Below are 25,702 nucleotides of genomic sequence, written 5' to 3'. Positions count from 1 at the left end.
CTGGGTGGGGTGTTGTTTCCACCCGGCCCTAGCAGACCTCTCCTGCCTCCCACCCAGGACTCTGGCCACATCGGGTCACTAACCCCTCCATCAACCTGCCTGTGCTCAGGCTGCCCTTTCCCTGCTCACTCAGCTCCAAGATTTAGCCACCACACTTGTGGATGCTTGGTTTCCAAAGCACAGTCCAAATTTACTGAGGGTGTGTCACTTAGTGAGAAAGCTGGGGCTCTGACCTCCTGCGCCTTCTCCAGAGCCCATCCTTGGGCACCGATAACTTGTGAGCAGCCCTAGAGGCCCGGCTCCTAGGAGACCAGGCCCACCCCAGGCAAGGCCGAGAGCTCCGTGTGGACACAGGTTTGCAGTTTGTAGTCCTTCTGAGCTTTGATTCTTCTTGCTTCAGCTGTTCCCACATCTCTTCCATCCAGGACCGGGTTCCACACGCTTACCGGCGCCTGCTCTATTAATGCGTCAATTTGGACTCCAGGACCATTTTCAAATGGGCAGAGCAAATGCTTAATGAAGTGCAAGCACTGAGCAATACAGCTGCTCATAATAACGTATTTAGAGATGTCACCCTTAGCTTAAAGGAAATCGTTCGGAGTGCAATTATGTTTCAAGAGAGAATAATTCCTGTAAAGAACTGAAATTTAAATCAAGATTTTTTAAGGCTGACAATGTTCTAATTACACAGCCTGTGGCAAGTTCTGCTCCTCAGTGAAGGGTCATTTCATTGGAGAATTGCCTTGTCACATCTAGAAGCAGGAGGCACACTTGCTTAAGCTGTTAGAAAGGAACTGGTGCGTGCCTTAAGTGAAAAAACGTGCAACTCCCTCTGAGTGAAGACTCCGCTACCTGCTACCCACATCCATGGAAAGATGGCAAATCTGTGCTGGCCTGGAAAGGGCTGTAATTGCTTGAATGCAGGGCTGAAATTGTGTGGCTAAGAAAACCGGGGACAGTTAAAAAGCTTTGCATTCTTGGAGGCCACGTGCTCAGCCTTGCCTGGAGAAGGGGTGTGTATGGGAGACAGCAGAGCTGGAGCTGCAGGTGAGTGACATGGGCGGGTGTGTGTGGCCTTGGACATGTCATGCCCTCTGTGTGGGGTGATATTTTGGGCTTTATGTACCACAGTCTACAGCTGGGGCTGCAAAGCGCAGGATGTGTTAGATCACAGCAACCAGTTGTGAGCTGGTCTGAACGCCAAAGCTCTGATGGCACTGCAGGTACGAAGTTGCAGGGGGAGCTGATTTAATTTCTAAGGAGGTTAAAGGAAATAACTCATACGGGTTAATGGGGTATTTTCACACCAGTTTTTCTTAAAATATTCAGTGAGGGAAGTGGGCAGGGATGGTGGTAACAGAGGACAGAGCCAGAGACAGAAGCTGAAGCTCCTCTGTTCCCAGGCTGAGGGCTTGCGAGGTCACCAGATATTAGGAACTCCACACTAACGCCTCCACCTCAACAGGCACAGGCAGCCGCTGGTACCTTCCTGCAGTCCCTCCTGACTCTCCAGGCCCACTGTTTGTTCTTCTGACGCTCGTATTTCAGTACACACTAGTTTATAACCCTGAGCTGGGCTGTACTGAGGGGGCAGGCGGTTACAAAGTTCGGAGCCCAAGGCAGAGAACTCAGGCCCGTGACCCCTGAGTCCAGGGCCTGACCATTCCCGGCAGAGGGAGAGCTGGCCCTCACCCTGCAGCCCTGGCAGGAACGGCCCTTCCCCCTGGGCTCACGCACTGCACCCTCTGGTTCTCTGGACCTGAGGCTCTCCTTGGGCCGTACTGGGCTCATTCCCTGCCCCCACTGGATCCATGGGGAGACTAACTGGATGGCCTCTGAGGGTGCTTCTGGGCCTAAGGTCCTGGATTCCATGTGTATGAGCATAATCTGCTGCCCACACGGTGAGGGCTTCCTGCAGGAAGGGGTCGAGGCAGCTTCATGCCCCACTCCCTTCCACTGCTGCCCACGGAGTGCCGCTGTCACAGGGTACTGGTCCGGATGGCCCTCAGGCTGATGTGTCCTGGGTACTTCCTGTGAGCCAGGCCATGTGCTAAGCACTGAGACTCAAATGGGAGGTGGCTGACCCAGGGTCCCACAGCAATCAGCAGTGGCGATGCTGCTTCCTTCCCTGGTGGGCCTTTCCCAGAGCCCACGCTCCTGACCTCAGTGCTGTCCAGCTCCAGGAGAGAGCCCTAGTTAGCCCCCAACACTCCATGTGAGGCCAGGCGCGTGGTGGGCGAGAGGCATCAGAGCCTGAACAAGTGACTCCTTGACTCCAAGCCTCAGTCCCCACGACACCCACCCTGCAGGGCTGATGATGGGTCAGAGCAGCACAGGGGCTAGCAGTGAAAGGCCATCCTGGGGATTGGGGACAGTGTGTCCTGACCGGCAGAGTCCCCAACCACGGAGGGACCATCACACGGAGTTGGTGGGCCCTGCGAGGTAAGCAGGATTTCTTTGAGATAATCTATCAAACCCGGACTTATGCAAAGGTCAGGCAGAGCCTTGTCAACACATAGCTACGGGGTGTGCGGCAGTGATACACGCTGATGGGTCACAAGGTCCCCACGAGCAAGGTGCCACCTAATAACAGTTGAAGATTTAAAAACAGCTGCCAGGGATGGCTTTAAAGACTCCCAACTCGGGGGCTTCCCTGGTGGCACAGTGGTTAAGAATCTGCCTGCCAATGCAGCGGATACGGGTTCGAGCCCTGGTCCGGGAAGATCCCACATGCTGCGGAGCAACTAAGCCCGTGCGCCACAACTACTGAGCCCACATGCCGCAACTACTGAAGCCCGTGCGCCTAGAGCCCGTGCTCTGCAACAAGAGAAGCCACCGCAACGAGAAGCCCACGCACCGTAACGAAGAGTAGCCCCTGCTCACCACAACCAGAGAAAGCCCGCAAGCGTCAACGAAGACCCAATGCAGCCAAAATAAATAAGTAAATAAATTTATATTTAAAAAAAAGAAAAAAAGACTCCCAACTCTACTTAGAAGACGACATCCAGCACAATAAGAGAAAGGATTAAATTTTCCAGGCAGAAGATAGGGTGCATCAGATAACCAGCATGCCCAGGGATGCTGCGGTGCTCTGGACACTGCTTTTGGAGCAAGAAGCAACCTGGGGACCATCTCGTTTCACCCTCTTGGGGTACCCTGGAGGAAACAGGTCAGAGAGAGCAGCACTCTGGCTCAAGGCACACAGCAAGGTAAGCTGTGGTTATGGCAAGAACCTGGGGCCCACGCGTCCAGGACCAGGTGGGCCGGGTCCCAGGCCACCTCCCATCATTGCTTCTGAGAAGGCATGGGTCCCCGGGGAGCTCAGACAGGCCACCGCCTGCCAAGCTCCTGTGTCAGCCCCGTCTCCTTTGATAGGACATCTTGCAAGAGCTAAGTCACAATTAGGGGTGTCTCCAGTGGGTGACCTGACTAATGAGTCTTGTAAGGCTGGTAGAGGCTGGGGGTGCTGTGGCTGTCAGGGCGTTCAAATGGCTCATTATCATCATAAAAAGCACGTCCTCATCACCAGGATTATCAAACGTGCCTGGCGCGCTGGGCCTAATAACAGACCCCACCTTGTCTCATAATCACGGGCTTTAATAAAACATCACTCAGCCTGCAGCTGCTGGCCCGAACAGGGTGCGAGGCCTCACCTCTTGCTTTTAGACCTAATTGCTTGATGCATATTTCATGAAGAATCTTGGGTAATAGTTATGTTAAATCGCTTCTTTTCACAATGAAGTGACTTAAAAATACTTGCATATAATATTTATGCAGGAGAAGGCAAGGAAATTGCCCTTTGGGACTAGCATGTAGGACCTGGTTACAGGAAACCACACACAGAGGTGATCTCTGGTTTCCCTCTACTGAAAGGTGGTTGGGGAGCCGCTCTCTTCACTGAGATGCCCCAGAACACTGTCCCTCAGCTCGAAACCGTCCAGGGCTCCCCACTGCCACTGCAGAATGAATGCTCGAACCCCACTGTGCACCAGGCACTGAGCTGAGCCACTGCTACACGTTACCTCATTTAAGCCCACAGCAAGGTCGATAAGTTGCTTGGTGTGACTACCGTTGTTTACTGATGGGGAAACTGAGGCTGAAGGAGGTTGTGTGCCTTGTCCCACGGGACACGGTGGGACCAGGATTTCACTGTGTCTGTCTGACTTTGAAGCCTGTGGTAAGCATTCAGGGCCCTGACACTACCACTGCAGCCTCATCTTTCCCTGCTCAGCCACCCAACCAGACGGATCCAGGTGTCCAGGTCCCTGCAGCTCTGTGAGCTCCTGAGGTCGGGAACTCTGTTCACTGGGACGTATCTCAGCAGGTCAAGCCTTATTCCCCTTTGGGCCCTCAGCACATGCCTGGCGCATAGCCGAGCACTCCATTCATCTGTCCATCCATCCACCCAGCAGCTATCTAGTGAGTGTCTATTTTGAGCCAAGGAAATGAGGCCCCGAGCATCTTCCTCTCTGGACTGTAAGCTCCAGAGGGCAGGCTGGTGGCGACTCCACCAGGCCCCTGAGTAGAAGCTGGGTAGAAGTTGCCTCTTTCAAGGCCAGGCACAGTGGCTGCTTTGCCTGGTCAGCATTGGTCCCAGGAGGAGCCAGCTTAGTGAGGGGCAGAGCCATGGGGAGAACCTAGAGGGTCACCTCTGCAGGGGGTACAAAGGCACCTGCCTCTCAAATTGGAAAGAGAAGTCTCACTTGAGGGAAGCCACAAGCCACAGAGAAGAATGGGTCAAACCTTTTTCTTTCCTTGGGATTCTACAAGAAATCATTCAAGGGTACAGAGCCAGCCAGTGCCCCCTGCCCAGGCCTAGATAAACAAAACGAATGTGACACAAGTTCCCTCCTAAAACCACATCTTCCTGAGGGCCCAGGCCCTCCCCGCTCTGGGGCCCAGCAGATCTCAAAGTGGCTGTATCTCTTCCTTTTCTTCTTCTTTTTTTTTTTTTTTTTGCGGTACGTGGGCCTCTCATTGTTGTGGCCTCTCCTGTTGTGGAGCACAGGCTCCCAGCCGCTCCGCGGCATGTGGGATCTTCCCGGACCGGGGCACGAACCCGTGTCCCCTGCATCGGCAGGCAGACTCTCAACCACTGCGCCACCAGGGAAGCCCTCTTCCTCTTCTTGTGGGTTATTTTAATTAAAAAGTTGAATCTTACATTGTGCAAAGATTCCTGAGGCCAGATCGGTTAAGAGAAGAGGAAGGATGAAATTGGGCACCTGAATGCCCTCAACTATTGGTTGCAGGATGATTCTCAGGGGAGGGAGGTGTCGCCTGCTCTCCATGAGCATGACAACAGCAACCAGCATTCACCCTCAGAGCTCTCGGAGCACAGGTCTTGTGATCAGCGTGGAGAGGGCATGAGACCAGCCCATCAGGTCCTTCTGACCCCAGAAGTGTGCACCCAAGTCGGAGTGGAGATGGACACGGACGTTTGTATCGAATTAACTGGGCACAGGTGCGTTCTAGGCCCAGCTCTAATGCTGATCTGCTGTGATCTTGGGTGAGGGAGCATCCCAAGGAAGCCAGCCTGGAGGGTGACCATGGCAAGATACCTCCTGCCTCCATGGCCACCTAGAGGCCTACAAAACAGGTACTTCCTGCCATAACCCCGCCCCCTGCTCGGCAATGCTGCCTCTGCAAGCAGATGGCTCTGATTCAGGACGTCTGCTCTTTGACCTCCTGGGAGATGGGATATTTTGCTGGGTAAGTGTCTACAGAGAAACTCCTCGCCACATCTGTGAAACAAGCCACTCCAGAAACACTCATGAGTGCCTGCACAGAAGCATGTTCTGAGGAGAGCCCTGGGCCCGCTGTGGGAAAAAAATACCCAGATCTCAAGTGATGGGGGCCTTCAGGGGAAAGGTACCTGGTTGACATCTCCTGAGGATGTCAGGCTGGCATCTGCACGTGCTGAGAACTACCAGCACAGGTCCTGGGAGCCTGGCAGAACAAACGTGTACAATGTGATTGCCACCCCTGCCGTCGGACTGGACCAACCTGTGGCTTCACAAAGAAGCTGGGAGGGCTGGCATTATCTGCAAGACACCCACTGCACACACGAGAACACCAAGGGCCAGGGGAGAAGCAACCTGCCTGAGTCACAGTGAGAGGACATCAGGGCTTTCTGAACCAGGGGACCAGGGCGTGAGTCCTTCTAGCTGTGTGTCGGGGTTCTCCAACTGTGCAATGCATGGGGTGAGGGGCATGGAAGCCCTTTCCAGCTGAGATGTTCTAGGGGTTGAGGAGCTGCGGGAAGGGGCTTATGAGGTCACATGCCACCCACTGCCTTCCGAAATAGCCTTCAAGGGGACAAGCCAAAGACACATGCGCCAAGTTATGGTGAACAAACATCTAAATGTGAACACCGCTGAGCCAAACAACTTGATTTACAACCAAATAATTAGACTTTCAATAAGCACACTGGCAGTGATAAGCCTCCCCAGGAAGCCCGGGCATTTCTCAAGCTCTAAGGTGGTGGCTCAGGGAGAGGGCCTTCAGTAAATCGTGACGAAAAGCCACCTCCAGGCAGGAGAGCCGGCAGATGCATCTCGCGGCAAACATGGAGACGCATAAGCTTGTTTTGTGCCACACAAGGCAGCATAGGTCAAAACGAACTGATCTGGGGCAATTTTCTCAGGAGTAGACTAACAAAGTGTCAGGCAGGAAGATATTAATGATCCAGACTGACAGCTGAGGCAGTGAGCCTCCCATCACGGGGGGCGTGTAAGTGGGAGGGTAATGATGCATGGGGGCAGGCTGGATGACTTTTGCAGTCTCTCTGGTCGGTGTTCCTAGCAGTCCTCAGGCTCCAGCAAATGCACATGAAAACTGAAAGGGGAGAGGTGGAGGCAGGGGGAGGGATGACATGAAATGTTTCAGAGCTTTAGGAAGGGGAAAGAGGACTCTTCCAGGAACACGAAGACCCTTTTGTGTTTGAAGCACGTGGGGTTGATGGTGGTGGCTGAACTGAAGTCAGATGCCTGGGTTCAAACTCTGATCCCACTGATGTCATTGGCTGGGCAGGTCCCCTCTCCCTGGGCCTCAGCATCCCCGTCTGGAAAAGGTAGAGGGGGTTCCTCCGGTGCTGAAGTTTTCAAGCTAATGAGAGACATCACAGTGGTGTGGAGGGTGTGCCAGCCTCGGCCAGGAGGACTAAGGCAGGGCAGGACGGCTATCCTCATGCAGGTACAGGGAATCCCCAGGCTTGAGGACAGCACAGTGGCAAAAGCAAGGCTTCTTAACATCTGTGCCAACGGGATGGACAGAATGCATTCAGGCCTGGGGTGGGGTAGAGGGGGGTTTCCTTCTACTAGGACAAGCCTCTCTCCACCCATACTCTTCTTGGAGCACTGGTTCTCAACTGGGGCGAGTTTACCTCCCTCCTGGAGGAATCTGACAATGTCTGGAGACAGGGGAGCTGCTGGCATCTACAGGTGGAGGTCAGGGATGCTGCACAGGACAACCCCACAGCATAGAATAATCCAGCCCCAAATTTCAACAGTGGCAACTCACTGGCCACCCAGGCCTCAAATCCTTCATCTGTGAAATGGGAGTGACAGAGTCCACCCTCACAGTAGTTGTGAGGGAGAAGTGAGAATGACTGTGTGAAGGAAGCATGAACACCTGATAAAGGTTAGTCATCCGGCTCCTTATTTAAGGGCTTAAGACACAACACAGAATTTGCCAGAGGGCTCCAGGCTGTTTCCAAGGACCAACTCCCACTTCACCACCAACCAGCAGGTGCAGGGGGAACACACAGTACCTGAAGGAAGGTCCAGAACAGGGACTGGGCAAAGGCAGCCATAAGGGTAAGCACCAGCTGCCAGGGGCACAGGGGCTTTTATAGCAAAAGGGGAGCTGGAAACCTGGGGTTGAGCCAGGTGAGGCTGGAGAGTGAGATGAGGGGAGTACTCCGGGATGAGGACAGCAAGACGAGGGCAAAGGGACCACCACCTGCAGACCCAGCGGGACCCAGATCTGGGTCTGAGTCCCCTTCTGCCACTCCGAGCTGTGCCTCTCTCTGAGCCTCAGTTTCCTCATCTGCGGGATGGAGTTTTCACTGCCCACCCATAAGAACCATCCTGAGATCCGAGCTGGATGGTGCATGAGCAAGTTTGGCAGGTGCTAAGGCTCTAGGGGTTCTGACATGGCTTTGTCCCCACCTGCACTGCAGGAGCCTGAGTAGAAGTTGCTGCCCATCTGGTTTGCCTTGCTGGCTCCGTGCTGAGCACCGAGCGTGTCTCCCTGTCTGCCTGGTCTGCCATTCATGGCCACGTTGGCAGCAGGACCACATCCTCCAGCTGGGCAGCCTGCCTGGCTGGGGTGGCAGGCCTGGGTTCTGGCCCTAGCTCTGTCGCTGGGTGACTATGGGCATGGTGTTTATGACCCTGAGATCGACTTTCCCAAACATGGAGTGGTATTCCCCAACAGTCTCAAAAGCACATTGTTACACAGCAGGGTCCACATGAAAACAGAATGGGAATGATGAGGAAAGAGGCTTCTCTGCTTAAAAAATACTGGTTTATGGCAGTACTGTGTGTATTGCTCCGTATTCAACATTTCCGAGATAGACCAGACACCAAGCAGAGGCTTTTGAGACCGTGTGTTTCCCTGCTCTTGTTTTACAGACGACATTAAGGCCCAGAAAGGGGTGGAGGTTTGCTCCCATTCTCCAGTGCATCCAGAATGTGCCCCTTTCCCCCCTACCCCGCCCCCGTGCCATTCGCTGTAGGGGATTCTTGGGCACTACCCATAGCCTCTGTATGCTCAGAGTAGGCAGCAATGCCTGTGACAAGGTGGAAGGTGGAGGTGGACGTGCAGGGAGGGGGAAGAAGGCAGCAATCCCCCCCAACCCCAATTCTCATCCTTGTCCTTAAAGCACAGTGCTTACCCTCACTATCCTCCAGACCCAACTCCTTTCCTGGATGGGGCGTCCCTTGCTAACTGACCAACCGATTCATTAGCACAGCAAAGAAGGGGACTCGCCCACAAAGCACCTGATCCAACTCACAGTTTTACTCAAACAAGTAAAGAAGGAAAAATCCAGGAGGGCCTTTTAAAAACTGAAAGCTAAAACAGACCTACTTGCTCAGTGGTCTTTCCTCTAACCTGAGGGTCCGTTCTTCCTCCCTGGAATTTCAAAGGCACACAGTTGACTCTAAGCCACCCAGACACCCTGGCCAAGGGCCTTTTGCATATCATGTGAATGATGGTGATGGTGGTTTTCAGTGGAAAAGCTCCCAACAGTCCTTGGTGATCTGGGCCTCAGTTTCTTCATCTGTGAAATGGGGCGGACTTTATGATATTCCTTAAAGTCACTGAAAGCAAGTGAAAAGAGCTCTGAACTGGATGTCAGGGACCTGGTCCCAGCCCTGGCTCCTGTCCCCTTGGGCCTCAGTTTCCCCATCTATCTATACAACAAAGGGAGAGAACTAGGTGACCACTGAGGTCCCACAAACTGCTAAACCTTTGAAACTTAGCACATAGGTGCTCACACCATGCAATGAAGAAGGAATGACTATTCAGATATTAAACAAAAGGACTGACCTTCATTACAGACATCCCAGAGTTTCAGGGTTGGAAGAGGAGTGCAGGTTTCTCAAATATAGAGTTTCTACAAATGTGCCCCAAAATGCCTACACCAAGTCCCTGGGGATTTGCTAAGCCTGCGACTCCCTGGGCCTCTCTGGAACCTGAATCAGCTTTTAATATGCTCTTCAAGAGATTCCGATGCACATTCAAGTTTGAAAACCACTGTTCTATCTGATGATGCAAAGTCCATATTCACATCTAATATTCAGCTTTTGTGGCTTATCCTGTGTTGGGGAGCTTACTCCTTACAGGTACAACTTTTTCCAACCTTTGATGGCTCTGACCATGAGAAAGTCCTTCTACGTTCTGAGCTGAAATGTGACTTAGCACATTCCAGCAGGTCACAGCTGCTCTGCCTGCTGTGGGAAGGCCCCCTGGAGAGCGGAATACAGAAGCAGGCGCAGACCTGAGGCTGCTCCTCTCCAGCTGTCCTCTCTCGTCCTGGTCCCCCCTGCTGCTCACAATCTCTCATACACATGCTGGCCTGCAAACGGACAGTGTCCCCAGTGGGTATGTCCCACTTGGCTATTAGCCCTGCTGTCTGGACACGACTCCATCACCATGTGGACACTCTGAGCCTTCGCTGAACTCCTTTCTGGTGTCTTCCGACCTCCAGAGTCCACCTCTGTCTTCTTCCTCCTCCCCATCCCAAGGGACAGGATCTCATTGGCATGCAAGTGTCAGTGGGTGCAGACAATATACACCTCTTGACCAAACCAAAAGGGGCACCAGCCCAAGAACATTAAGAAGCAAAAGTCCCACTGGCTGTGGCCACACTTGGAAGGTTTGCAAATGTAATTCTGAAAGGTCACTGCCAGCCCTTAGTAATCTGGGCTCTGGAGGGCGAATCCTCTCATGTTGGGCATTCATTCTGGCAGCTTCTTGACAACCTCTGTCCACAGGGTGGAGAGTTTTCTCAAAATTAAATCTCTGGCTCTTTGCTCCCTAATGAAATTGATTTCTGTCTTGATACACAACAAAGCTTTCATTTTATTATTTGGCTAGGGTTTGACCACGTTAATTACAGTTTTTTTCAGCATGGCTGCAAGTAATTGAGTTCCCAAAAGTTACTTACTATTGGAACTGATTGCTTTTTAAAAGCACAACTTCCACAAAAGTAAAAGTCAACCCTTGTTTCATCACAGAAGATTTTTAGGGGGTAAGACTCGAACAACTGAGGACAGGAGAAAGTATTTTTCTAGCCTGAAAATCTGAACTCAAAACGGGATTATGCTCCCATTGGGAGACCGTGAACCTGAAAGGTGGGTGTGCCCAGCACACACCACCTCATGCATTTGCCGCCTCAGTGGTTTCATCATCACTTGTGTCAGAACTCATATACTGCCCCCCCCCAAGTTTTTAATCATTGTTACTGGCACAATTCTACCTGCCTCAGAGGATACGCTGCAGAAGCCTCTTCAATTTCTAACACCAGGTACCAGGGACTGCAAAGCGCCTGCCCAGCACTGTGTAAATGCATTTTCCCTTGGGAGGCTGTGTGCAGCTAGGGTGGGGTACACACCTTTAGTGTCAGGTGGAAATGAGGGGCATGTGGCTACTCTTTGGCAAGTTGGGAGGTGGGAAGGAATTGTGGAAAAGATAAAGGACCAGAGATGCAGAAGCTGTAGGGAGACAGAGAGAGAGCTGACTAGGACTTCAGAGTTTACAAGGTACATCTCTGTCCACAATATTATTAGTCACCTGGGCCACGGGGGGCTTATGTGGAGGGGACAATTGAAAAGTTGGCACCACAGGGAGTTAGCACCACAGGGAGAGGGGACACTGCAGAGACCTCTCCTCTAATACCAAACCTAATCATCCTTCTACCTTTCTGTTACTTCCCAATACATTATTATCGTCCTAGGCCCTGCTCACATGCCACCTCCTCCAGGAAGCCTTCTGAGATGCCCCCAGTCAGACTCACTTTCTTCCTCCCTTACTCATTCTCTGCTACACCTCCCTCCATCACAGTAGTCACCTATTCTTGTCCCCATGCCTGGACTACAAGCTTAGACTCTGATGTGCCTCTGTCTCCCCATCCAGTCAAAGGCCTGGTGCCTGGTAGGAACGCAGCAGTGACACCTACACTGCTGAACTGTTGCCCCTGCCCTGAAAGTCTGTGCTGAGAATGTGACAGGCTGATCCTCAAGCCGCCCAGGGCCGTGAGCAGCGTGTAGATTTTCAAAAGGAAAACAGAGAAAGAAAAAAAGTTCTAATTAAAACATTTCTAATAATCCAGCTTTGCCAAAACCAATTGTTTCTGATATTCCTCCTAGGTGAAACAATCCTTAAAAAGAAAGGTATTAAAAGTGGCAGAAAGCACCCTTAGCTGGAAGGAGGATGGGGGCTGCTCACTGGGGGAGGGCTGCCCAGAAAAACATAGGGTTTTTTTTGAATTTAATTTTTTATACAGCGGGTTATTAGTTATCTATTTTATACATCTTAGTGTATACACGTCAATCCCAATCTCCCAATTCATCCCACCACCACCGCACCCCCACCCCCCGCCACTTTCCCCCCTTGGTGTCCATACGTTTGTTCTCTACATCTGTGTCTCTATTTCTGCCCTGCAAACCGGTTCATCTGTACCATTTTTCTAGGTTCCACATATATGCATTAATATACGATATTTGTTTTTCTCTTTCTGACTTACTTCACTCTGTACGATAGTCTCTAGATCCATCCACGTCTCTACAAATGACCCAATTTCATTCAGAAAAGGGCAGATTCGAGGCACAAAATGGAAGTGTGTGCACGTGTGAATGTGACACACCCACACTCATACACAGCAAAATAGCATTTTTATAGCTTTAGCGTTTGAACTGTGGGAGCAAAGACGAGAGCTATAAAATCTGACATCCGATTGTATAAATCTGCCGCAAATACCAAGAATGTTTATGGAGAAAATGGGAGAGAAAATCTAGTGTTATGGGATCAGAAGGGTAATAACCCTGGGATGGGAGTTGAGACATCTGGGCTCTGCCAGCAACTCGCTGCGGGACCTTGGGAAGGTCCTTTTCCCTTTCTGTGCCTGTTTCTCTCATCCGAAAGCCAGGGTCTTGACCTGGATGATTCAAGAGCCTTCTGGCTGCAAGGGCCTGAAGGTATGGGGAACAGGAAACCTTGGGATTTTACTGAATGAAGCTGGTTGCTTCCAGCCCCGCCAAATGCCTCTGGGCGGGGGGTGGGGGGGGGCGGGGGGCGGGGCTTTGAGTTATTTACCTAGCTGTTAGCAAAGTAAGACCCCCAATACTCCCCGGGGGAAAGCACAGGGCTCTGTAAATAACACCACCTGCATTCATACAGACACTCAGGGTTTACTAAGAGCTTTCCCTTCCGCTGTCTCCCTGAGCCTCGGGGCTGAGGCTCAGAGACGTGAAATAACTTGCTGGGTGAACCTCATGGCTGGTGGAAGCAGTGATTCAGGCCCTGGTCCTCTGGTCCCTGACTGCATCTTTCTCCATGTTGCTGTATCTGCTGATGGCAGATACAAGGTCTGTATCTGTCACCATGGCCTGTCCTTGCTGCACCCCACATGCCCTCTCAATCAAGCCATTCCCAGATGGCTTTTGCAAAAGTATTATTAAATAAGTCCTATTAACAAGATGTTAGAAATGTGATTGGAAAGAAATATTTTTCTCATTTGAAGAGACCACCCAGTGCCTCAGAAGGGAAGCTGTCCCAGGGCACAAGAGGCTTCCTGGCAACAGTTGGAACGCCTCCCACGGCAGGCGAGCCTTACGGAGAGATTTATGGGGGCTGATATGAGATAATTAAAAAGCAGCTGGAAATGTAATCAGGGTGGCTCTGACTCTGGAGGGGACCAGGGAGCTCTCGGGGGAGCAAAGGGCAATGCCGTGTGCTTGGCTGGGAGGGGAGATGCAGCAAGTCAGGAAGGGAAAACCCAGCCCATCAGCAGGCACGCTGGGCACTGCCAGGCTGGTGGGTGCTCTGGACAATGGGTTGGCAGTGTGAGTGTGGGCACCCCTTGCCTCTGGTTTTGGGCAGCTGAGTTAGGATGAGTTTCCTGGGTTTTTCAAAACCATTCCAGGTCCATGTTGCAGCTGGTGGTGCCACCACTCACCCAGCTGTTCAGGAATCTGGATGAGGCCCCTGACTTCTCGCTGTTTCTCACCCTCTTCAGTTCTACCAGGACACGGCCTCTGTTCTACTCCCACTGCCCTAGTCCTTCGCTGAGCTGTTGCAGCCTCCTCAGCAGCCAGCGCTTCACCCCCATCTGCCTTCCAGACACCTCCACGGTCAGACGGGGTTTCTGCAAACCTCTGTCTCTGAAGTTCACTGTTTTCATTTAGTCTCCTGCACGGGGCGTTGGAGGAGATCCTAATTGCACCACTTCCTTTAAACCTTTTAGAAGGAGAAAACACGTCGCACACTAATTGAACAGAAAGTTCATTTTCCCTCCATCAGTCCTGAAAGGATGTGAAATCCTCTGTGTAGTGAGAGCAAAGAGGCAGACGGCCCCTCTCCCCTGCCTGCCCTTTGTCTCAGGCCAATGCAAATGCTGCCAGAAAACAGGGCCTGCATGGGAAGCCAGGAGGCAAACAAGCTTCTTCCTCTTTCTGGTCTCAGTTTCTCCACCTGTACAGGGCATTGGGCCAGGTGATGTAAAAGGTCTCTTTCTGTTCCCTAAATCCCAAGATTTCGGCTCAAGTGTACTTAATGTACGAGAGCTACTGTCCTGGACCAGGTTCTGGTTCTTGTAATCGACTCATAATGTCTGAAGATGTGGAGGGAGAGATAGGGGTCAGCAGGACAGTGAGGGGGACAGAAAGGAATGCCTGTTGAAGTGGTCATCATCTTCAGGTACTGATCAAGAACTGGGAGATCAGGGAGGTTAAGTGACTCACCCAAGGTCACACAGCCAGAACAAGGGCAGTCTGGATTTGACTCTAGCCCTGTGATTTGAGTCTCAGTCATAACAAGGCAGGATTTTCTCAAGTTGCAGCCTGCATAAATTCTAAAATCCCACCACCATAAAGGGGAGTAGCTGCGGGCATGGACAGATCCAGACAATTCTCAAGGCTCTGGACCACACCAAGCTCTTTCCTCAATAACCCATGGCTCTCCAAAGTCTGTAACAAAGACAGTGGGCTACCACACTCACTTAATGCCTGCTGGGCACATGCCAAGCACTTCACGTATATCATCTCTTCAGGAATACCTCTGTAAAACCCATTTTATAGATGAGGAAATTGAGGCTCAGAGATGTTAAGTCCCTTTGTCCAAGGCCACCCTGCTAGTAAGTGGTAGAGCTGGGGTTCAAGAGCCCAATCCAGACTGATCCAGAGCCCATGTCTTCTGCTGCACAGAGCTGCCTCTATCCTGGGGAGATGGGGAGGAGTTAGTGATGGGATATATTGAAAACTGTGGATTGGAAAGTAGGCAGCTTCTGTCCTCCTGGGCTGCTGTTTCCTCAGAATGGGCAGCTCCTTACCCTGCCCATCCCCAACTGCCTCAACCCTCCTCACTTCCCAAGGCCCATGTCAAAACCCCTCCTCACTCCACCCCTTCCTGCCATCACTGTCTGCCTGGAGTCAGTCAGCTACCCCTGTGCCAGTCTGCCTGACCCCCACCTCTCTTTCTTCTGTACTCCCCCTTCTCCAGCCCTCACACCCACCTGGCAGCTCAGAGAGGTGCAGAGTCACGGGAGCAGGCAGCCAGGAACCCAGGGCCCTGGTCAGCAGAGCAGTGCCCCGGGCGGCACACACCTGCCTTTCTCGAAGCTCTGCCCTCAAGGGCAGGCTGGAAAGGAGAGCAAGTGGTGGTGATGGAGTCCTACATCCTGGAGCAGGAGGTCATGCTGGGCAGGGAACCCAACAACGGCCGGGGAGGCTCTACTGTGGTCTGGGGGACCACCCTGGGGGCTTGACCATGGGAGCAGCCCCCATGGAGCTGAGAGGCTGGAGCCTCAGATGTCGACCCGACAAGGGGTGCTCAGACGGCAGAAGGAAATGAAGTCCGTGCTCCCTGCCAATGATCGCAGGGCGAGCAGCCTTTCCTCATCCCCCGCCTCTCCCCGCCCCGCAAACCTTTATTATTTCTTGCTCCTGGCTGTCAGCAGCAACAAACTAAGATTAATCACTGGCCCGCCTGCCTAGACCCAGACATGCCTACTGTTTGAAAACTCTCTCCTCTACTATATAAATCAACGAGGGGAGAGAAGAAAGAAAAACAACTCTAACAGAAATGTGCCCCCAGAGCCCCTGGAACGCAGCCCATCAGCTCCTCTGGCCCTGCTACGCTCACCACCCTCCCAGGAAGCATCTTTTGGGTGAAGACTGGCTGCCCAGCAGTCAGCACAGACCCCCAGCTCCAAGCAGGAACCTGACGGGCCTCGTTTAGCAATCAGAGCAGGAGGCATCTTCTTGTCCCGCTCCCTCCTTCCCACCACGCTTAGGACTGAGCAGAAAGACAGCTTGGACCTGGAAGCAAATTTACGAATCAAATGCCAGACCCTCTTTCTGTGGGAACGGGGAAGACACTCGCCCGTGTCATCCAGAAGCAGATGTAGCCCAGACGCACCCTGAGGGCGCCTGACCTGGTGCAGCCCTGTCCACCTTGCTGCTTCCACGGCAATTTCTAAAGGCTCCGGGAAAGCTGGGAGGAGCGGAGACTGGCATATACCTGCTGAGCTGCGTTAATTATTACAACAACTTCATGAGAGTGGCCTACGTGGCTTTCTAGGTGATGATCAGGGAGGTAAAGTCATTGGCCGAGAACCACACAGCAGGTAAGAGATGGAGCTAGGGTTTGAACCCAGGTATCTCTGGCTGCAGAGCCCATGCTTTTCCCTCTACTTTTTTTTTTTTGTGTGGTACGCGGGCCTCTCACTGTTGTGGCCTCTCCCGTTGCGGGCACAGACCCCGGACGCGCAGGCTCAGCGGCCATGGCTCACGGGCCCAGCCGCTCCGTGGCACGTGGGATCTTCCCGGACCGGGGCACGAACCCGTGTCCCCTGCATCGGCAGGCGGACTCTCAACCACTGCACCACCAGGAAAGCCCCTTCCCTCTACATCTTTAAAAGGGCTGCCCTGGATCTCCCCTTGGGACGTGTGGCCACGTGCTGCCCACCTCTTGGACTGTGCTAGCTCGGGTGGCATGTCTGTGGACATGTCGGGGAGAGGGAGGCAGAGTAGTGTTCCATTTGACACCCTGGTTCATGAACGGTTCTAGAATACAGCTCTGGGGACATGACTGCGACGCTGCTCAAAACCTTCAGGAACGCTCCCTGCCCTACAGGTTAGAGTCCCCAGTTCCTCAGCCTGATGACTAGGGCCACCCGTCTCCTTGGCTCCCATCAATGTCATCTGTTGTTCTTACACAAGCTCTGCACTTCCTGCCTCTGTACCATTCCCTCTGCCTGGCTGCCCTCTCTACCCTGTGCACAGGTCTAAGATCTGCCCGGCCTTCAAACAACCCCTCTTCTGGTTCCTTCCGTCTTTCACAGCCCTGAGCATTTTCTGCCTTGGGGAGCCTTAAACACGTTCTATGAGTATCTGAGTTACTCGTGTAAATACCACTTCTTCCCCGATTGGGCTATGAACTCCTGGAGACTGGAGCCCATTAAATAACAAGACACGGAAGGGGCAGAGCTTATGGGCTGAGGAAGGCTCCTGAGTGATCAGGGCTGAGTTGTACCCTGATGGGAAAAGGTCAGACCCCAGAAATGTCTCGAGGTCAGAATCTGGGCCACACATTTGCAAGGATGCTGTGAAGTTTGCCTTTGGGGATTTGAAAGCTGAAGGCCCCTTTGTGAGGGCTCCCTGGGGCCATGTCCCCCACTGGAGTTGGGGCTCTCAGTGCTTAAAGAGAACAGGGCTGGGCCCTTGTCAAAGGAGCAGAGGCATCCCTGCTGAGGCCTCAGGAGGGCCACTCTGTCTGCCCCCATCCCCAGGGGGTGCCCAGAACAGGCAGAGCTTGCCCTGTGTACGAGGAGGCCCTGGCGTTCTCCCTGCCTCCCCGGCCCTCAGCAGCAAACCCTCTGGTCTTTGGAGTCCTGTTTCCCTCATCTTGTCCAGATTCCTTTGCAAAAACTCATGAAACTAGAAATTGCAAAGAGTCATTCACAGTCCAAAGTGCCTAAAGAACCCTTTTAATGAGATTTTTCATCCCTTTCCCCCACTGCTTGCCTTTCCAAACAGTAAACTGTATTAGAGGGTGATGTTTTCTTGCCAACTTCTAAAAGCTCAACCTTTCACTTCCCCGAGGCTAGAGTGAGTGTAGCAGGGGTCAATGGTTGGTGCTGGGGCCAACGTGTGTGCTGATGGCTTGAGAGGGCGCCAAGGGTCTGACGCCCTGTCAGGTCAGGCTGGAGAGGGGAAGAGGGAGAGTTCTGCAGAAGGAGGGGATGAGGGCAGTGTTCAAAAGCAATGAGGCAGGACCTCTGCAAGACTGCTTCACGGGTGGGGGCGTCCGCCATGGAGGGGACTTGGATGGATGCGAGGAGGTGAGGGAGGCAGGCGCCATCTTGGATTGCCACGGGTGCGGGGGGTTTTGGTGAAGGGGCAGGTGGGTGGCAGCTTAGGCTGGTCCAGGGATCTGCCTGGTCCCCACAGTGGGAAGCAGTCGCCATCTCTCGTCAGTGTGGTCAGCTGCCAGCTGGGGAGCTGGTCAGTCACAAATCCCCTGTGGGTCTCAGTCTCCCCAGCCATGAAGCAAAGGGACTGGACCAGGCAGGCCTCTACGGTCGCTTCAGGTTCGACACCGATGACCTTCTGGCCGGTGTAAGGAGTGCTTGGGAGCGGGTGGGGAGACACTGGGCTGGGAGTCCTCTGCCTCCACTCCATTCTCAGCTGGTCGGTCAGCTTCCTCTACCCTAAGGTGAGAACGAGGATGGTGGTCTCTGCCCTGGCCACCCCATGGGGCTGTCCCGAGGCGAACGCGCAGGCTTTCTAAATCGTGAAGTGTTGTGGATTTGCAGGGTGGAAGTGGGGTTTAAGCATACAGGCGGGTGCCTGAGAGTGGCCCCGTCACTAAGAACTGAGTCTCAGCTCCTCTGCAGGGCGCAAGTCCTGCCCAGGCTCTTCTGCATCTCCAGGGCTTTGCCTAGCCTGTCCCCTCCACCTGAGATGCCCACCAACTGTCCCTGCCTGGGGAATGCCTACCCTTTCTTTAAGGCTTAAGTGTACCTCTGCGCAGCAGCTTCTCCAGACCCTCTCACTCCAGCGCCAGCTCTGGCCCCCAAGGGCCTCTGTGCAGACATGCAAGCAACAAGGCCCAGACTGGGAGCTCTGCAGCCCGGGCCGGGCTGTCCTCTCCTCTGCTCCCTGTGCTGCTCGGCCTAGTGCCTGGTACCAAGGGCTCTGACAAATATGTGCTGAGGGAAGGACGGGAGGGGTGGAGGGCCCTGTCCTCTGGGGCCAGACTCCCCCAAACACTTTCCTCCACCCTGGAATACCCTCATCGCATGACCCAAGGCTCACATGATAACATAGCTGGAATTCCAATGTACATTTGCACCTCACTCCTGATAATGCCACTCCCCACCCTACCCCCACCAGGGAGGCTTCGGGATGTGGAGTCCCTGGACCTCCATGGTGGCTGGCAAAGCTGGCACTTGCCCCAAGCAGCCGGGACATTCAGTACCAGGGCAGTTCCATTTGTGGTTGAGGTGATGAATGCCAGGTGTCTCTCCCTGGCCGGCAGCCTGACTGGTCACTGGGAACTGAGGCTGCTCTGGAAAACAAGCCCACCTCCACTTAGCGGGCTGCTCTGGCCAGCTACGGATGGCCTAGCCCTCCTCCCCACTTCTGGCCTTCTTCAAGAGAAGGCTGACCAGGTAAGACCACCCCTCTGGCGTTTGGGAGCTAATGGCTCCTGACAAGCAGGCAAAACTAAACCCTCCACCTCCAGCACCCATGGGCAGAGATCAGTCATCCAAATTGCACTTCCTGATAATGAGAACTGACAGGACGGGTCCAGGAAGACAAACCTGGGCCTGACGGCAGAGTGCTCTGATCTGGGATCCCAGCGCAGGCCCCTGGGCTGCGCCCTCAGTCTCCTCCACCTCCTCCCCTCGCCTGGGAGGTGCAGGGGATCCTGCCACAGCACTCCAAGGACAATGGGTGGCTGAGCCCACGGGCAGGGGAACCCTGGAGAGCCAGAGACACTGATAAGCATCGATGTAAGGAGAGGAGCGTCACCTCTCATGCACAGATGAGGACACTGAGGCTCAGAAAGGTGATGTGGCTGCCAAGGCCACAAGGCCAGCAAGTGGGGAAGCCCAGCCCCTGGACTATAAGCCTGTTACAGAGCAGAAGAGAATCAAGGCGCTCTCCATCCCGAGAGTGGTCCTACGGTCTAGGGAAGGGAGCAAACCAGGAACGAAAAGGGAATTATGCTCTTAGGACTTTGACAGAAACACTCTTCTGAAGACCCATCGGTGAGCTGGCATTTGGGCCTGTTTGTATAACGGAGGGCATGGGCTCAGGGCACTGAGGAATGGACCACGCAGGCACCGCTGGCATGAGTACTCCTGCCACTGGCTCGAGATTCCTTGTGTGCTCCCATGCTGGCGCCTCAGCCCCAAAACATCCTGGGAACTTGGGAGGCTGTTTCTTCCTTGCAGGCAGGGCTGTGGTGGGGTCACCAGGGGCCCCAATGTTCAGCCAGGCCTGCCCAGTGCAGGGGCCCAGCACGTGCCCAGTGAATGAACAGAAGTGCGATGGGGCCCTGGCCCTTACGATGAACGACTGGGCCTGGCACGGGGAGCCCCACCCTTTTCTCTGTGCATTCAATCAGCCCTCTCGGGAAGACGCCTCTGGCCTGGTCCCAGACGACAGAATTCCAGGAAGAATGAGATCCACTGAGGAACTCAGAGATTGCCAGCGTGATGAGAGTGAGGAAGCCCAGGGCGTGGGCAGGCTGTCTGGGTCACCAGGGAAAGGTGGTGACACAGGAGTCCCATCTCTGATGTCACTTGCTTCTTTTACCTCTTGCAGTCTAGAAAGGCACAATTCACCTTGAGGCGGGAAGGTGAAGATCTGGAAGCATCATTCATGGGCACCCGGGTTGCCAGGTTACCTCGAACAGTAAGGGAGGGAGGGGGCTGCATGGAGCAGTGGGGAGTTGAAGACCCCCTGGCCCCAGGCAGCACAGCCAGCGGTGTGCACCTGACCCCACTGTGGCACTCTGGCTTTGGCCGCCTCCAGCCCAGCCACGGTTTAGTGTATTGAATTTTCCTGGGCTGCAATAACTGGCCTGATTCTTTAAGCTGTCAGGCCTGATGGTGGACGATGAAGCATGCATGTGCCATTTGTCCTGAGTGCCCTCCCAGCTGCTTAGAAATCCCCTCCACGTCCTCCCTGGCAAGGCGGTTGTCCGGCTCCTGGCTGCACACACCCCCAGTGATGAGATACTCGCTACTTCTTGAGGCAGCTTTGGATCGTTCTGATTCCTGATTGGCTCTGTTAGAGAACTGCGCCTCTCACTGACCTGGAATCTGCCTGCCCATAACTCTCCCATCTACCACTTCTGCCCTGATGTCCTTGAGAGATCTGTGGTGTCCCCAAGTCTCCACACACCCTCCCTTCTCCAGGCGGACTTCCAGTGCCTCTGCTTCCTGCCCAGGCTCTGCTCTGCAGTTTGTCACTGTCCCTCTCAGGTGGGGTCAGTCCTGAGCAGAGAACACAGGCCAATCTCTCTCTCCTTGGCTGCACTGACCCTACTGACTACACAACCCGGCCTGCACAGGGCTCTCCTGACAGCTGCATCCCAGCAGGCCCTCTCTCCATCACATGGCCTTGAACAATGGTGAGTAGAGCAGAAAGGAAGCAGGCAGAGGGCTGCACCACTCCTGATGGTCTGTGCTGGCTGAAGGGCCTGGGTTTATGCCCCAGTTCTGTCACTAATTCTTTAAATCCGTCCTCTCTCCAGGCCTCAGTTTTCCTGTCTGTAAAATGGGTTTCAGACAATCCGCTGGGTTCCATCCAGTCAGTAACGGCACTAAATGATGAAGCCCTCAATCAAAAAACCCTTTTCTTATGGCAGGGCCACCTATCCTGAAAGCAATGGCCTCGTATCCAGAAAGACCTGACAGGTGATAATGCCAGCAAGGTTCTTCCTGGCTCTTCCCAGTGTTCCTCACAACCTTTGTGTGACACCTAAAAGTGAAACTTTCCCAAACAGCAACCTAGAACATAAGGAAAGGGTGGTTCTCATGGCGGCAGCAGGAACAGTGGGGAGTCAAACACCAGGCCTTGAGTACTGGCCCTGCCCCTTGGGCCAGCCATGGCCCCTCTCTGAGCCTTAGTTTCCTAATCTGCAAAATGGGGACAAGATGTTTCTCATCAAAGTGCTGTGTGAGGGTTGAGACAGGGATGAGGCATGCTACGCACTTCTATAGTCCCTGGCTCACCGTACGTGTGAAAGCTATTCTTGGATATTTAATATAAATTCTAGGAAAATGCCCCCCCTCTTTGTGGGGGGCAGAAACAGAGGACATAAAAACTCCTCTGTATCCCAGAATAAGATCAAATTGGAAAAGCAAGGCTTGAAATAACTCATGCTGGCAAGTTCCCTTGGGGGACACTGGCGGGTCTTTCTGCCCCAGACACTGGGGCCAGGCCACGCATCGCTGGAGGCTGCCGAGGGCCCAGGAGGTGGCCAAGGTGTACTCACTTCAGGGAGAGGGAGTAGTCGTGCCTGCTCGTCTGGCTGTTCCGGACAAGGTAGCTACACTCCTTGCAGAGTCGCAGCAGGTTCTCCGCATCTCCTCTGCTGATGGCTCCGTGATACCATCTGCGGAGAAGAGACGGGGTCAGAACCCAGCAGGGACGGACCCCTACAGCTGACACCCTGAAATCCGCTCCTCCCCGACGAGGCTCAGCCTCTCCGAGGGCAGCTGTCGGCGTCCCGGGCCTCCTTGTCACGAGGCAGTGCACGTGCGTTTGTGTGTGTGCGTGCACCTGTGTGTATCCGTGCGTTCAGTCATTCACTAGACATCGACCGAATGCCTGCTGCACGCAGGTCCTGGGGAGAGAACAGTGAGCAGACCTGCGATCTCCTCGCCATGAAGCTTCCGGTCTAGTGTGGAGGCTATGGAGGAAACGAAGCAGGGCTGCCTGGCTTGGAGCTGGCAGGAGGGACCGCTACTTTAAGCAGCTGCCAGGGAAGCCTTCTGCAGAGAGTGACATTTCAGCGTGAACCTGAAGGAGGTGAGGGAGGAAGCCACGAAGGACAGCAGCTGGAAAAGAGCGCATCTGGTAGAAGGAAGGGCAGCAAAGGCGGGAGTGCCTGGCATGTTTTGGAAACAGCAAGGAGGCCAGCGTGGCTGGAGCGAGGCAAGGCAGTGGGGTGGGTGCTGAGGCCGAAGAGGCCACGCAGCAGGGCCGGCTCGGGGGCCTTGCGCGCAAGGCAATGCGGGGACTCTGGCTTTCTCCATCTGAGCGACACAGAAGCCATCAGAGGGCGCTGACAGGAGGGACACGTGCTGGCTCTGCGACATCTGTGGGACTAGTGGGCGGTGCTCATCACTCAGGAGAGCAGGCATTTGGGGTGGGGGTGGGGGGTCACACCAGTGCTCCTGCCAAGTGCATCTGGCATCGACTGGGCACGTGGAAATCCCAGTGCCACTGCTTCTGGACAGCATGTGGTGAGTGGCAGAATCAGAAGGGAGGGGTGCAGTGACAGATGCTTGACTGCAGAACAAAAGGGGAACGTTGATTTTCAAGACTGAAAAAGCTGAAGGTAAAATTGCAGTGGCAGAGTGAGGATCCTAAGATGCCGACCAGCGGGTATACTCAGAACGGGTCTCTGTTTACGTGACAGTCTCTGAGGGGCTGGATCAGTGGGAAGGTGGCCAGAGATGGGGTCAGGAAGAGAACCAGGGGTGCTGGATGGTCAAGGATGGATCACCCTTTGGCCGCTGAGTCACAGATGCAGCTCTGCCACTGGCCAGCCGGGCACTCTGGGGCAAGTGGCTGAACCTGGGTACACCTCGGGGTTCCCTACCAAGTTAGGATCGCTCCACCCCTGTTTTGGGGGTTGTGAGGATCAAATGGGACGATGCATTAAAGGGCTGGTGCACAGCCTGCAATGGGGTGAGTTTGCACAAACGGCAGCTACGAGCATCAGCTGAAAGAGACTGAACTTGTTGATGGCCAAGGGTCACTTCCCCAACTATCACTATTTCAGGCTGCTGCTCCCCGCGCAGACTACATTTTAAGCTCCCAGGTGTATGGGGGAGGCTGCCTCCTGGACCTGCCCAGGAGTGCCCTGTGAACAGTAGCCGTGAAAGTTCTGGTACAGACATTCTGCTTGGAGAAAAGCGTCGCACTGCCTTTCTCTGCACTTTCTGCCGTTTATAAGGCAGTGTTCTGAATAGTTAGCAGCAGTGAGGATGACATAATTATAACCTAAAAAAAACCCAACCAGCTCTAGGAAAGCAAGGACTGGAGGGTGAGTATGATGTGAGTATCCCCATCCAATGAGCATGTGACCGGGTCACTGATCACCAGGAGGTGACCGCTCACCCTCCCAGAGACGTGAAGGCTCAGGATATGCTTAAGAAAGGATACATGACTGTGTTTGAGAGAAGAGGTTAGACAAGAGAAATTTCACCTGTGTAACACAGCCCCAGTGAGCTGACAAAATGCTGTTTTATTCGGAAAACAAGTTTCAGATATTTGAAGCAGAGCCGTCCTCAGTGAAGGCCTAGAAGTGGTCTCCAGGGAAGTGCTGTCCGCATCTGCCCCCTGAACACAGGACAAGCAGCACTAAGGGAGGTGGTGGCAGACAGGCCTCCGGGGGCTCTGGATCCTCGTTAAGGGTAATCCCTGGTGGGTAAACAGGATAAGCTGCTGGTTCCTTCCCCCGCTGCTCCAGTCACTCCACACGGAGAGAAAGGCAGGGGACTCAGGGTCGAGGATCAAAGGAGAACCAGGAGTTTGGGAGAGACGGGGCAAAGGACACTAGACTGGAGGATGGGGAGAGGGCAGCCAGGATGGGCCTGGGTGGTCCTTGGGGTTGGGGGGCACGGCTGGGGACCAACCCCTGCGCCCGAGGAGGCTTTGTCTGGACTGAAAAGAGATTCCAGGCAGCAGGCCATCTTGGGGATGTGCTGGACTTTGCAGAGCTGGCCACTCAGGCCAGAACCATAGGGATTAAGAAGACTCAACCATAGCCATCCAGTCCAACCAATATCCATGAGCTCATCCAATATTTACTCACCACTTACTACACCCTTGATGTCACAGGACTGATGCAGGGAGATGGAGAATCAACAAACAGATTCAGGAAACAATGTCAGATAGTGACAAGTGCTACGTAGGAATATTGGGTTTGTGAGAAGGCAGTGACTGGGGCAGGGGAGGTGCTTACTATGCAATGAATGGACAGGGGAGGACCCCAAGGAGATGGCATTTGACCTGAGAATCTGCACTGTGAGAAGGAGTCGATCATGTAAAGAGCCAAAGAAAACACGTTCTCTGCAGAGGAACCAGCAAATGCAAAGGTCCAGAAGTAGGAATGAGCTTGGGGTGTCCACGGAGCAGAAAGGCAGCAAGAATGGTCCAGCACTGTGAGTGTGGTGAGTGGTACAGGATGAGGATGGAGAGGAAGGCAGGGTCCAGTTCCCTGAGGCCTTGTGGGCCAAGGGAAGAAGTCTGATTTTATTCTAAGCATAGGGAGGGCAATGAGAGTTTTAAACAGAGATGCTTAAGAGATACTTGCTCTGGATGATCTTACAAAAGGTTAGCCAGGCTTCCCTGAAGAGCGGCCAGAGGGGAAATGAAGCAGGAGACGAGAGAGGAGGCTTCTGCAGTGGTCCACATGGGAGGACCTGAGATAAGAAGATGGATGGATTCGGGCTGTGTTCTGGATGGAAAACTGGAAGAACTTAGTAATGTACTAGATGCTGGTATAATGCAAACAAAGGAATCAAGATGACTCCAGCGTTGTGGCTTGGGCAACTAGGTAGATGTGATGCCGTTTGTGGAGGTGGGGAAGCTGGGGAGGAGGGGGTGTCCAGGAGAAGATCAGGAGTCCAGTTTTGAACGTGTTAAATTCAAGATGCCCATTCGTCAGCCAAGTGAAGATTCCACAAAGGCAGCTGGACGTAGGAGTTGGGAGTTCTGTGGGCTGGGGA

The 25,702-nt window shown here is 53.7% G+C and overlaps 1 protein-coding gene across 5 annotated transcripts in view; it reads right to left on the bottom strand.

Moving 5' to 3' along the window:
• Positions 1–25,702, bottom strand: part of SHB (SH2 domain containing adaptor protein B) — a 134,152-nt gene that overhangs the window by 1,920 nt on the left and 106,530 nt on the right. For 4 of the 5 annotated variants that reach the window (XM_067743895.1, XM_067743891.1, XM_067743892.1 and 1 more), the window contains exon 5: positions 22,237–22,356. In XM_067743895.1, the coding sequence (XP_067599996.1) occupies positions 22,237–22,356 (120 nt within the window). Of the gene's footprint in view, positions 1–17,694; positions 18,434–22,236; positions 22,357–25,702 lie in introns of those variants that run through there. The other variant, XM_067743894.1, reaches the window with a different exon arrangement.

Source organism: Pseudorca crassidens, chromosome 7 (genome assembly GCF_039906515.1).
Source record: "Pseudorca crassidens isolate mPseCra1 chromosome 7, mPseCra1.hap1, whole genome shotgun sequence".
In the NCBI taxonomy this organism is placed as follows: domain Eukaryota; kingdom Metazoa; phylum Chordata; class Mammalia; order Artiodactyla; family Delphinidae; genus Pseudorca; species Pseudorca crassidens.
Note: the sequence above shows the minus strand (reverse complement) of the source record. Positions and strands in the feature narration are given on the sequence as shown.